General features: G+C 41.2%; 2 protein-coding genes across 3 annotated transcripts; one reads left to right on the top strand and one right to left on the bottom strand.

The window, feature by feature from the left end:
- Positions 1 to 281: 281 nt before the first annotated feature.
- On the bottom strand, positions 282 to 6,314 carry dhodh (dihydroorotate dehydrogenase). 2 transcript variants are annotated; one of them, XM_027012557.3, is made up of 9 exons: positions 6,237 to 6,314; positions 5,181 to 5,393; positions 4,624 to 4,823; positions 3,237 to 3,319; positions 2,688 to 2,872; positions 2,358 to 2,471; positions 1,698 to 1,851; positions 1,452 to 1,611; positions 282 to 1,053 (listed from the first exon to the last, which is right to left on the bottom strand). In XM_027012557.3, exons 1-9 carry the CDS (start codon positions 6,252 to 6,254, stop codon positions 918 to 920), a joined length of 1,263 nt encoding a protein of 420 aa, XP_026868358.2. In that variant the 5' UTR covers positions 6,255 to 6,314; the 3' UTR covers positions 282 to 917. The 2 variants fall into 2 exon arrangements, with proteins under 2 accessions (XP_026868358.2, XP_026868350.2); XM_027012549.3 differs by having other exon boundaries at positions 2,688 to 2,875.
- Positions 5,982 to 12,243, top strand: LOC118242363 (uncharacterized). The gene is made up of 13 exons (XM_035533148.2): positions 5,982 to 7,219; positions 8,034 to 8,171; positions 8,301 to 8,369; positions 8,485 to 8,543; positions 8,633 to 8,695; positions 9,235 to 9,372; positions 9,473 to 9,591; positions 9,747 to 9,867; positions 10,445 to 10,664; positions 11,045 to 11,226; positions 11,484 to 11,714; positions 11,812 to 11,913; positions 12,054 to 12,243. Exons 1-13 carry the CDS (start codon positions 6,877 to 6,879, stop codon positions 12,234 to 12,236), a joined length of 1,968 nt encoding a protein of 655 aa, XP_035389041.2. The 5' UTR covers positions 5,982 to 6,876; the 3' UTR covers positions 12,237 to 12,243.
- The last annotated feature ends 10 nt before the right edge of the window (positions 12,244 to 12,253 follow it).

A 12,253-nucleotide genomic window follows, 5' to 3' on the forward strand; every position in this document is an offset into this window, starting at 1 on the left:
TGAGAGTGATGCTTAGCAAAGTGATGGGAGTAGCTGTGGATTGGGAAGAAAAAAGAGAAGAAAAAATAGGAAACGTCTTCCTAAAACTGACCCAACCAAATTTTAACAATAACAATTTTCTCAGTTGGTTACAATTGTATGTAGAGAGTCTTAAATAAACACTCACACAGTAGATGGACAGGGGAAAGAAAAATGAAAACTGCTTTTAGATCTACGTAAGCAAGCCTGTGGAAAAGTTCCTCCTCACATTTGAACTGGTATATAATCAACAGTTGAGGAGGTTTTGAAACATAAGCAAGACATAATTTATTAGAATAGACACATTTCTGTGCTTTAAAATGTTCTGCACTTTATCTAAATACATTTCTATGTACCAGTAACAATGACATCATATCTTAACAGAGAAATGTGTGTGCACAATTAATTGGTACCCATGTGAATTGTGGCTGTAATATATGACTACAAACCACATTTAATATTTGTTCAACATTTGTCTTTTTTTTTTTTTGGTAAGAAGGTAGTCCTGACATTACTTAGCAATTCTATAACCTCAAAATTATTTGAACATTTCTAAGACGCATCCTGATATAGCAGGCTCAAATCCCTGCCAGTCATCTCCCTTCCACCTGAACAGGCTCTACTGCAGCCAGTACTTGAATTAACGCAGAGCTGATTGTTTAGACAGGCAGTCACATTAGATCAAAACCATCCCCCCCGACATCTACGCAGATGATGTATTCCTTTAAGTCTGTGTAGCCGTCAGTCACTATACCAAGACCAAAATGGAATGCAGTCACATCAGCCCAAGACTATGTGACGAACCAGCAAACGAGACCAGCTAATGACAGTCAGTTCCAGTTCGGGTAGTTGGCATCTAACTGTAGCCAGAGTCATTCCCTTCCAGACCGCCCTGGAGCCTAGCTTTCTGGCTTTCCCATGGGATCAGGACGTGGACGAGCAATGTCCTTCTCGGGAGTGTACGATGAAGCTCCACCTTCACAAGCCCTGTGATCGGCGCCCACTGCTTCCGACACACTACTGAAGCCTTGTGCCCTGCAGAAACCACACAGTGCCTCACGGGTCAAGTGACAGCTGACTTATAATTAAGAAGTAGGTTTGTACATATTTTAAGTGTAATAACACCCTTACTCATGAATAGGTAATATATACTTATATATGTAATATAAATACATTATATATATATATATATATATATATATATATATATATATATATATATATATATATATATATATACACATACATACATACATACACACACACACACACACACACACACACACACACTAAACCATGCCTGAAAACAGATTCAAATTCATAATAAATATATCATACGTTTCAACTATTTTAGTTTGTGAGACAAAAAAAAGTTTTTTGACCAGTGTAAAGTACTGGAAGAATATCGGCGAATCAACGGCAAGAACGCTCACATTAAGAGCTCATGCAGTTCCCTCTTGATCTTGCTGACGACCGGATGGCCGTGGAACACCAGTGCTGTGTAGAGCTGCACCAGAGAGGCTCCAGCGCGGATCTTCTCCAGGGCGTCTCGTCCGCTGGCTACTCCGCCCACTCCAACTATAGGCACCTTCCCTGCAGGCAAGCATTTAGAGTCGTCGGCGAGGCGCAGTGCATGCTGGGCCTCGTGGACCCTCAGGAGGGCACGTTTTTGTTTTTACCTTTAGTCAGGGCGTACATCTCCCGTACTGTGCGTGTGGACAGCTCCCTGAGGGGCAGGCCGCTCAGCCCCCCGGCCTCCGTCTTGTTGGGGTCCTGCAGGCTGTCCGGTCTGGACACGGTGGTGTTGGAGACTATTAAACCATCCACGTCAAGCTAACAGACAAAGGTAAGCAAGTCAACACAGTGTGTAATTTCATGTCTTAAGAGATCTTTGTTTAGTATATTATGCAGAGTACACTGTCTTATACAGAGTACATTGTCTTCTTGTTTATGTGGATTTAAACAATGGGGAGCTGACACTCATAAAAACTTTTATACCAGATAACACCTAATTATACTACAGGTTTTTCCCCAAAAAGCTTTACTGAAGAATCCAATAAATCACTGATATGTTAAAATGTTACTTAGCTTGCTAGCTAATAAATATGCCTGTTGGGTTGTTAATAGACCTGAACAGCAATTTTTAACAGGGAAAATTTGAACATGCTAGATTCAAAATAATTAGTAATCTTTGTCACTATTAACATCATTACAGTCATCCTACATTACAAACCACCAAGGTAGAAACTAATGTTAGTTTAAAATAATCATTATTGGATGCATTCCATCTGTATAACTACTTGCTATATAACTAAGTATAGAGCATGTTTATAACTGACCTCTGTGATGACTTCAGCAATGTCCTGCTTGTCCTGTTCAGAAAGATCAGGTGCAATCTTTACCATTACTAGTGGTCGTCGTGTCCCTTGCAGAGAGTCTCGCTCTTTCAGGACCTGTGCCCGCCCACACACACACACACACACACACACAAATACATCACAAAAGAACCTTTCACCAACTAAACTGCTTTGAAAATGCATTCCAGATTACATAAAAATAGAATACATCACGAGAACAATAACAAGGAACACTAACACTCAGTGAGGAGAAGGAAACCAACCAACTCCCAACTGCAGCACAAAGCCATTGGCTTCGGAAGTCTGCTCTACCTTGGCCAGCAGATGGTGCAGTTCTTCCTTGCCCTGTAGATTTCTGAGGCCAGGGGTGTTAGGGCTGCTGACGTTCACCACCAGGTAGTCGGCCAGAGGGCCGAGAGCCCGCACCCCCTCCAGGTAATCGGCCACGGCGTCAGTAGACAGCTTGTTCTTGCCGAGGTTGATGCCAAGTGGCTTGCCTGCTGAGGGAGCACAAACAACCCAGTCACGGTGGGGCCACCATAGCAACAGCACAGTCAACACGTCCTTAAACGACCCTGTTGCAGAGCGGGGCGCCAGCACCCTCGACACTTCCTCAAACAGCTGCAGAAAAAGCAGGGTGTGTGTGGGGGTGTATGTGTGTGACAGGCGTTAGCAAGAGCTCACTTTTCTTAGCAGGTCCTATAACACCGCCGTTCAAGTGGGAAAATGGAATTCCTGGATTACCATGTGTTTCCATTTCATGTCAACATTTGTCAGGGTTTCACAGCAAAGAACAAATTGCAACTGTAAAATCATCTACCATGTGCAAGGCCAGAGGACGGGACACATAGTCAGGTTTACCTTTTGTGAGTTCTGACTGAACGTCTTCTCTGGCTTTTAATTTTTCATAAACGGCCAAAATGCCAGAGCTGTTGAACCCATATCTGAAACACACACAAACACACACACACTGTCAATTTGTTATTAAGGCTAATTTAATACCAACCAGTGAAGTCTGATATGCGGTAACCTTCAAAATTTTCAAATCAACTTTAAAAACCTTTAACATTAGGTTGATCAAATTACTAAAGCATCCTTCAAAGACAAATTAAAAGTATTTCAGAATCAAATATGAAGCATATCATTCTCAAGGCAAACTGTCTCACATCTGACACCATTTGGCTCACATTACTCTCAGGTTGTGTTTTTTATCTTGTATGCTTTAGGAAACTGTGAGATTTGGTAGTCGACTATTAATCCGTAACCTAGCTGACATCTTTCCCATCAGTCTAAAATGACAGTAATTGGTTTTGACTGCTACAAAAACATGGGCAGGGGATGGAATCCTCTGGAATCCTCCCTGAAATTAAGAATCATGCTCAATTACTACGGCATCAGTACAATGACTGTAAAAGTGCAAAGCAAGGAATACAAGCCGTCAGTAGCTGTTCTCAGAGAAAGGTGTCAAAATACCACAGGAGAGGGTGTATAATGAATGTTACGCAGTATGCGTACCTAAAAACGGATTTGCCATTCAAAACCCTCAGCAGTGACACTGAACTCTTACGTTGACGAGAGCGTGCCCAGCGTCTTTTAATTCCCTAGGAGGACCCTGCCGGATCCTTTGATACCAGTGTGAGACACATGCCAAAGCAATTCCCAACTGTGAATTTTAACACAAGTCATACAGCACAGACCCATATTTTGTGTTTACATTCTCCATACTTGTCTGTATGTCAGAGTGAAGTGCCAGCAGATGTTACTAATTCCGCCAGGTCAATTTTGAAACAAGCTGAACAAAGACTGCAACTCATTTACAGAAACTGTATAGTCACTTGACAGAGTACACAATCACTTCAGCAGAGCTTTAGGCCTGAGAAAGCATAATAACGGATTTCATGAGGTAAGTTACAGCTCATGCAGTCCCGCATGCAGTATTCCAGCACCAGTTTTCATGATATGTGCAATAGCCACAGGGGTTCTCTGTTTTGCACAGAGGCCCATCACAAGGAACAAGCTTGTGCCCCTCAGCATATCTGGTAGAATTTCCCATCTGCCATCAACTGGCCATTAAAGCAAAAATGAAACAAACAAACAAGCAAAATGGTGTTAGAAGAAAAAGACGGTACAGCTGAACCTGACACACTGGATTACACTGCCTAGCTGTAAAACAATACTTCCCAGGCAAGGTCCCAGATTCTCTCATGATGTCATGTTTTGAGGACTGGATAGCAGCCCTAACGCACACCTGTTAATGACCGCCTGGTCAGCCTCCAGTCTAAACAAGCGGGGCTTGGGGTTGCCCTCCTGGGGCTGAGGCGTGACCGTGCCCACCTCCACGAAGCCAAAGCCCAGCTGGTAGAGGGCATCGACTGCCTCCGCATGCTTGTCAAATCCTGCTGCTATGCCCACGGGGTTCCTGAACCGCTGACCCATCACGCTCACCTCCTGGCCAAACAAAAGTGGCAAGCAAAACATGCACAGAGCAGCACTGTCTTGCAACAATGGGAATCATGTCTGGGTAGTATTAGGCTCACTATCTCAGACAGCTTCAATGTACAACATAGCTTCAGTGTACGACATCTAAATCTACAGATGCTTATAATCACAGTTATAGCAAGTAACAGATGAACGAGTAAAGGTAGCAATACGGAACTCTACATTGTGGTACACCATAGTCCCACGTACAGTGTTTTATGGTATACGATCCAGGGTTAGTATAAAGCATAACAAGCATTCCAATGTCAATTAACACAATTAGGTTCCAAAGAAACCCAAGCAAAGCAGAGTACTCCGGGCACTGACCAGTGAGGCAGGATCCTGGTAACGGTTTCGGGGCACCAGCCCGAGGCCAAGAAGGCGCACGCTCATGACGTGGGCTGTCTCCGGGGCAACCAGCCTCCGCAAGGCGGGCATCAGAGTGGCCGCATAGAAGTGCTCGTCCCCGCTGATGGTGAGATAGCCCAGGAAGAGGGCACCACCACACCCCACGATCTTTACTGCCTCCTTCAGTCGCTCCTGTGCAAAGCAAAAGACCAGCTGGATGATCTGGGCAGGATATGCAGTGACACACTTTCAAATGTCTTATACTGTTTTCAACAGTGCATGCACTGCTGCACTGCAGTCTGTCACATGATATGAGCATGGATATCGTTTAACAGTATTATCAAAGTGGGCTAACCTGGAATAAAAATTGGAGAAAATAACAGATGCAGTCTGTCAAGAAAACTATTATCAACAACCAACCATGTCATTCAATTACTACTGAGATCCTTAATTTAGCATTTGTCGCAACCCTATAACAGCACAAAGCACTCTTCTTTAAACTTCTTTAAACTACTGTCCATTCCTGCCCATACAGAGCGTTTCTTTATCTTGATGTCAACAGGTCTATAGATTTCTTTGTGTCAACGCTCACAAATATCTCAAGTAGTGGGATAGTACTCTGGTACTAATCTGGGGGTCTTAATTGCGCAATACTGGTGGATTACGTGCGGGTGCAAGCATAGAAGAATAGACCGGGGTCATTGAGATAAATCTCACCGGATTACGCAAAACGATGGGGACACCATCTAACTAGACAAATAGCATTTATGTACGTTCGTGAAAGGTTGAGAGACAGAGACAGAGCAGAAAGAAAAAGTTATCTGGCTAGCGCGAAGCTTCCGTATATTTCGCTGTGCCATGTGCAGCATTCTGTGGAAGACTGAATAACGTTTGATGTTAAACGTGTCATACGTTACATAGTTATGATTGCTGTATAGTTATAATTGCTGTATCGTAATGTTTTTTTTCTTTTTGATACGGCTGCAGCAGAGTTGTGTTAATGTTAATAAAATAATTTAGAGGAGGACTATTTACCTTCAGCAGTCCCGCCATGGTGGCTCACGTTATAAATACGGCGGACTAAGTCTTCCCACTGCCTGAAGGAGTTCTCGCGATGTTTGGACTCGCCACGGCGCTGCGTCGCTGCCAAGACCCATCCAAAAATCGCTTACCCAGGAACACCCAGCGCTTCCATCTTCAGTTCCTTACTGTGCCACATTTACACCACTTTTGCTATATATTGGTGTTACAAGACATAGAAGAGTAGCACACATCAGACGCAGCCATGGTCATGGCCTGTCTTTACGAGATGATGGTGTTCTTTGTGTTAATTACTTCATTTGTATGGTTACACATTCATTAACCATTTTTTGCTCATGCAGGTTCATGACTGAGTTTAGCAAAAATTCTTACATTTTAATTAATTTTCTGTCTACAAATTACTTGGCATATTTCTTAACTTCAAATCTAGAAGTCAGACCTTAGGTTAAGACAAGTTAAATCAGACTTTGCATGTAGTTTGAGTGTCTCCTGTCATTTTCCTAATGAGGTTAGCTCACATTCACTGTTTTCACAAGAAGAGTTGTGCCATTTGCCTAAGACGGGACAGAAACTCCTTGTTTTCCAGTCTATAATCTTCACTGCAAGGAAAGTTTGCTTTTCAGGCCTTTCTACTATGGTGTTCCTAAGGCAGATATCTGTGTACTGCTGGATTTCAGGGGCTTTTTTCTTTGCCGCCTCTGAGTTCTGTGATGACAATAGCGGTGGCCCCACATATGATTACCGAGATGTCACTGAATGTGCTTTGGAGAACGTATGCTACGAATTTGCTGGAGAGCCCAAGACGTGGGCCCAGGCAAGAGACGCATGTGCAGAACGAGGGGGGAAACTTCTCAGTGTCCTAGACTGTAAAATTAAGCAGTTCTTACAAAACCGGTCGACTGAAGTCGGGGTCACAGCTGGAGCCTGGTGGGTCTCCGAGCCTTTGATGGGACTGTACATTAGCAACTCTGCGAGTGGTGAGTAGTAAGTCACAGACATATCAGTACAGGTTGCTTTTCTCACTTGTTTGTGTGGTTTGTTTGTGCGTGTGTGGGTGTGTGTTCGGGTAACTTAAATGTCCAAAAATCAAAAAATTCTGTGCCAAGAAAATGTCACTGTAAGTCTGACTGTAGAATAAAAGCAAATTGTTCGTGTAGGGTTTCAGACAGTTTTCCTGTTTTCCAATATGTAAAATAATACAGTATTCCATACAGTGTCAGAAACTACAGAAGCAATTGTATAAAGTCAATACACCAGCCTCAAATGAATACACTGCTGTATAGAATTCTCCAATGTTAAGGATGAAAGAAAAACATCCAAAACCAGTTTAAAATGCTCTGGAAAAATAATCCATAAAAAATCCTTAAAAAAAAAAATCCTTAAAAAATCTTTTTGAAGTTTAACACTCAACATGGTTGAGGTGAGTGTGTGGTGATTCAGGCATGTAGTTTGCACATGCTAAGTGGTAACCATAAACATCCTTAACCTATTAGCTGCATTAGCCTCGAAAGCTGCAGTACAACTAAAGAAAAAATTACACACCAAACATAGATTATTGATTACATTTGGGGTAAAAGGAAAATTGTGTAAATTAGATGTTTTGTTGAAACCCTTGATTTCTGTTGCCCTTTTTGCCTTATCTAGCTGCCATACAATAGATTTATAAAAAAAAATAGCATTATAAAAAAATAGCATTATAAAAAAAAAAAAGAAGAAAAGAAAAAAGGTTAACTTGATTGATTGATTGATTGATTGAACAATAGATTGATTGGTTGTTTATGGTAAATGCAGGTTCATACATTAATACGACTGCTAGCAGTAATGGAACTCTTCTTAACCCGCCATTTTGCACATATGTGACGATGGAGCCATTCCATCTGATGACAACATCTGACTGCAATATGACCTTGGGTTACCTGTGCACTCTAGGTAAACTAGATTGCATAAATGACACTTTTACTTTGAGTCAATGTAGATGACAAATTCACCGTTAATATGAGAATATGAGTATAAATTGTTAACTTGATTCAAAGATTTAAGATGCTTTATGACTCTCAGATTTTGAAACAGCAGTGAATTCTTCTGGAAATGTTAGAAAACAGAGAGATGCAAATCAGGATCAGCAAAGTAAGACAATATTATAACAATTTAATATAATATGATGAAGTCACATGTTCTGTACACAGATAGCTTTTCTCTCACACACACTCTTCCTCTCTCTCCATCTCTCTTTCTCTTCTAGTATACCTGCTGTTAGGTAATATGGATCCAACAATAATAGACTCAGTAGCATTCCTCAAGGTCAGTGAGATGTTTATTTAAATAAGTATATTTGGTAGGTGCTGATACACTTCTGTACTTCCCATCTAATCTCATGGTATAATTTGCAGAACGCCAAAAATATATTATCCCTACTGGAAACACAACAGGTCCAGATCTCACAACAACAAAAGGTGATGTATATCTAAATACTCTGATATATATATATATATATATATATATATATATATATATATATATATATATATATATATATATATATATATATATTTGTTATTTCAGCACTAAACTTTCTTAGTTTAGGCAATCACACTATGAATGCATCATTAAGAGTTTGACATGTGATGCTGAGGTTTTTCTCTGATCAGAGGTGAGAAGAGCAATCTAAGACAATTCTCATGTAAAAGTATTGTTACTTAAAATTCAAGCATAAGCCACCTACCAAGAAACAACCTGAGTAGAAGTAAAAGAACAGCAAGTTTGTTGGTTTTTCTTTTGTTATTCTTCCAGTCAAACTGTACATATAGTTTACTAATCATTTTTGCTGTGTTGAGTTTGCCTACATGTTTGTAGTGGCCTTTGACACGAATGCCACATTTTGTTTTTGTTTTGTTTTACAGTTTACGGGTGACTTTAATTTATTGCACCCTGTTTGGTATGAGTGTATGTGTGTGTGAGCTCAATTAGTTCTTCTTCCCGTTTCAACTGACAGATTAAATATCTCAAATACCTGTATAACTGGACAAAAATCAATGGTCCAAGCAACTACCAACTCATTGTTAACTGCACTGGTGGAATGCTCATGTACTCCCTAGAGCAGTGTGACATTGGTGGCCAATCAGACCAGAATGTAAGCCAAAGAAAAAAAAGAAAAAATTGTGTTGCACAGTGCACTTTACAAGCTGTAGACTGTAAATGCTGTTGCTACCAAGTGTGTCTTAATCCAACAGTATGGGGACCTGCTCGCTATTGCTGATATGATTTTTGAAGAGATTAGTCAACAGATGCTCAATGTAGGGAGTAACAAAAATGTTATGGTACTTGCCACAGGCACCCTTTATGCAAGCAGGTAAGTCAAGGACAAAAATAAAGTTGTACTTAACTGAGTGGCACTTAAATATACATTTGGTAATTACTAAACCAGTATTACTGCAAACTCATATGAATGCTTACAGCCATGCAGGTTTGGCATTTACCTTCTGTTGTTTTTTCTTTCTTCTAAAGGCAGATGCCAAAACAGATGGATAAAATGTTTATTGGGTCAAAGGAGACTGGCCCTTACTTCCAGTTGCCTTCTTTTTCTGCGATGGAGACACAACTTCCCACTGGCCCTATCACTGTTCAGGTGTGATGTTGCATTCAGCCAAGTTCAGACCATTGGAGCTTCCAAATATCAGCTTCCATGAACTATCTATGGACCATCTATGAACTATCTATGAACAATTTATGGTTGATTTCTAGGCTACTGCAGAACAGACTGCATCACAGTGTAGCATTGAAGGGTGTGAGCCACACAGATCATAATACGCAGGAGGATGAGTTTCTAATATGTTGCATTCTAAGCATGAGTTTGGGGATGAGTTTCTAATATGTGATTTATTTTCGTGAATATTGAATGTTCTTTGTCTGCACCTCTCCAGCTGATGAATTACCGTCTGAACCCACTGAGTGAAAGTTCAAATGAGAGCATCACTGGCACTGTTTGCAACCTCGCACTAAAGTCTGATTCATTAGAAATTAAACTCAGTAATCTCACAGATTTTATCGAGGTGATAACTGCTCATAACTTGGTTCTATAATAATTCATTATTAACTAATCCGAGAAAACACAATAATGGTGGACTGAAATACTCCATTTCTCTCTCTCTCTCTCTCTCTCTCTCTCTCTCTCTCTCTCTCTCTCTCTCTCTCTCTCTCTGCAGATGTTCCTACCTCGTTATGGAGCTGTGGACACCACACCTGTGAACATGTCCTTAAAAGAAGGATTTGCTCTCATCACATCCTTCAACATCTCTGACATAAATTCAACTGTGGTGATTTGTGCAAGGCCTGACCAGAATATTTCTCTCCAGCTGCAACTCTCTCAAACCTACAAGTCCAACCTTAACAGCACCCAGAAACAAACCATCCTCACCGACCAAGGTAAAGACTGTAAGGAAAAATCTAATTTTCTGTTTCCATATCATTGAAATGGCATTAAGTTCTAAAATGGATCAGACATAAGTAATTGGGTCTTAAAGCTACACTCTGTACATTAAGGCTATAATAAAATTGGACACCAAAAAGCTTAATTTGCCATATGGCTTAAAATAAGATATCTTGTAAGCATCAAATACTGACAGTTCTAGAATGGTTTAGTAGGAATGGCTTCCAGAATAATTGTAGATATACAATACTAAAGTGTTAATTATAAAACTGCTTTGAAAATCATAATCTACTTCACAATATCCAATTATGTTTGCACACCATGTCATACCAAAAAAAATCTCCTCGTTTGTTTTTACTTGCTGCACCTGAAACAGAGGATTACCAATGGCTCATCACCCCTGAAATGATGGGAGGTGTTAATGGCACCTGGCATGTGAGCATAACAGCACTCAACTCCAATTTAAGCAAACCAGTTACCATCTCAGTTTCCCTTCTGACATTTAAGTGTATGTTTTGGGATACAGTCCAAAATGAATGGAGTACCTTTGGTTGCAAGGTGAGCGTTTATCCATCACTGTGTTATTGCAAAGGCTCTGAATCTGTCTGTAGTCTACATACTACATCTTTTTTATACACCTAACTTATTCCCATTCACAAGAGGTCCGCAGTGTTCTAAAGTCTCTTTCATCTTTGTGAGCAGGAATACAGCACAAATGTGGACAGTATCAAGCACTTATGACAGCACTAAAATTATACACCATCAAATGATGGACATTTTAAGTGCTGTGTCTGTATATAATCTTTGTTACACAGGTTGGCCCCAAATCAGTACCCAACATGACCCACTGTTTATGTAATCACAACACATTTTACGGGAGTTCCTTTTTTGTGATGCCCAATCACGTGGACCTGTCCCAGACCGCAGTCCTCTTTGCCACTGTGAAGCAGAACTACGTGGTCGTGACTGTACTCAGTGCTTTCTTTCTACTGTATCTGATCATTGTGATGTGGGCGTGGTACGCCGACCGGTTCGCTCTCCGAACGGTACAGCATCTCTAGACACGCCTCCGTCCACAGTTCCATATATGTCACATGCATGCTGACCAGGTGACAGCACTTTCTCCATCTGTACGCTTCCCAGCGGAAGATGACGCTGTTGGAGGACAACCATCCATGTGCCCATTATAACTACCTGCTCAACATACAGACAGGAAGCCGGAGTGGGGCAGGCACCTCGGCCAAGGTTAGCAGGAGAACTCTTACTGGCTCTCAGGAAAAAATGGTTGCCGTCTGAGAAGTAAATGAAACACCATAAAAGGAGTTGTTGATTTAGGGAAAGTATTACCCTGGACACGGTGTCAGTAGCGCTTGTGTTCTGTGTAGGTTATGATCAGTATGGAAGGTACAGAAGGGGTGAGCAAGCCCCATCACCTGTCTGACCCAGACAAGCCGGTGTTTGAGAAGGGAGGGGTTGACATGTTTCTGCTCAGCAGTCCATTTCCTTTGGGAGAGCTACAGGGCATTAAGCTATGGCACGATAACTCCGGAGGGCACCCTGACTGGTGAACATGAGTTTAAATATC

This window comes from Electrophorus electricus, chromosome 3 (genome assembly GCF_041902795.1).
Source record: "Electrophorus electricus isolate QZ-2024a chromosome 3, ASM4190279v1, whole genome shotgun sequence".
Lineage (NCBI taxonomy): Eukaryota > Metazoa > Chordata > Actinopteri > Gymnotiformes > Gymnotidae > Electrophorus > Electrophorus electricus.

Coding starts and splice junctions, on each gene's coding strand:
- dhodh (XM_027012549.3), bottom strand. Junction 4,824..5,180: donor ACCAGGATCCTGCCTCACTG/GTCAGTGCCCGG, acceptor TTGTTTGGCCAG/GAGGTGAGCGTGATGGGTCA. Junction 1,612..1,697: donor GATGTACGCCCTGACTAAAG/GTAAAAACAAAA, acceptor GCTTGCCTGCAG/GGAAGGTGCCTATAGTTGGA.
- LOC118242363 (XM_035533148.2), top strand. CDS start 6,877: ATGGTGTTCCTAAGGCAGATATCTGTGTACTGCTGGATTTCAGGGGCT. Junction 8,172..8,300: donor GGGTTACCTGTGCACTCTAG/GTAAACTAGATT, acceptor TATGACTCTCAG/ATTTTGAAACAGCAGTGAAT. Junction 9,373..9,472: donor GTGGCCAATCAGACCAGAAT/GTAAGCCAAAGA, acceptor TTAATCCAACAG/TATGGGGACCTGCTCGCTAT.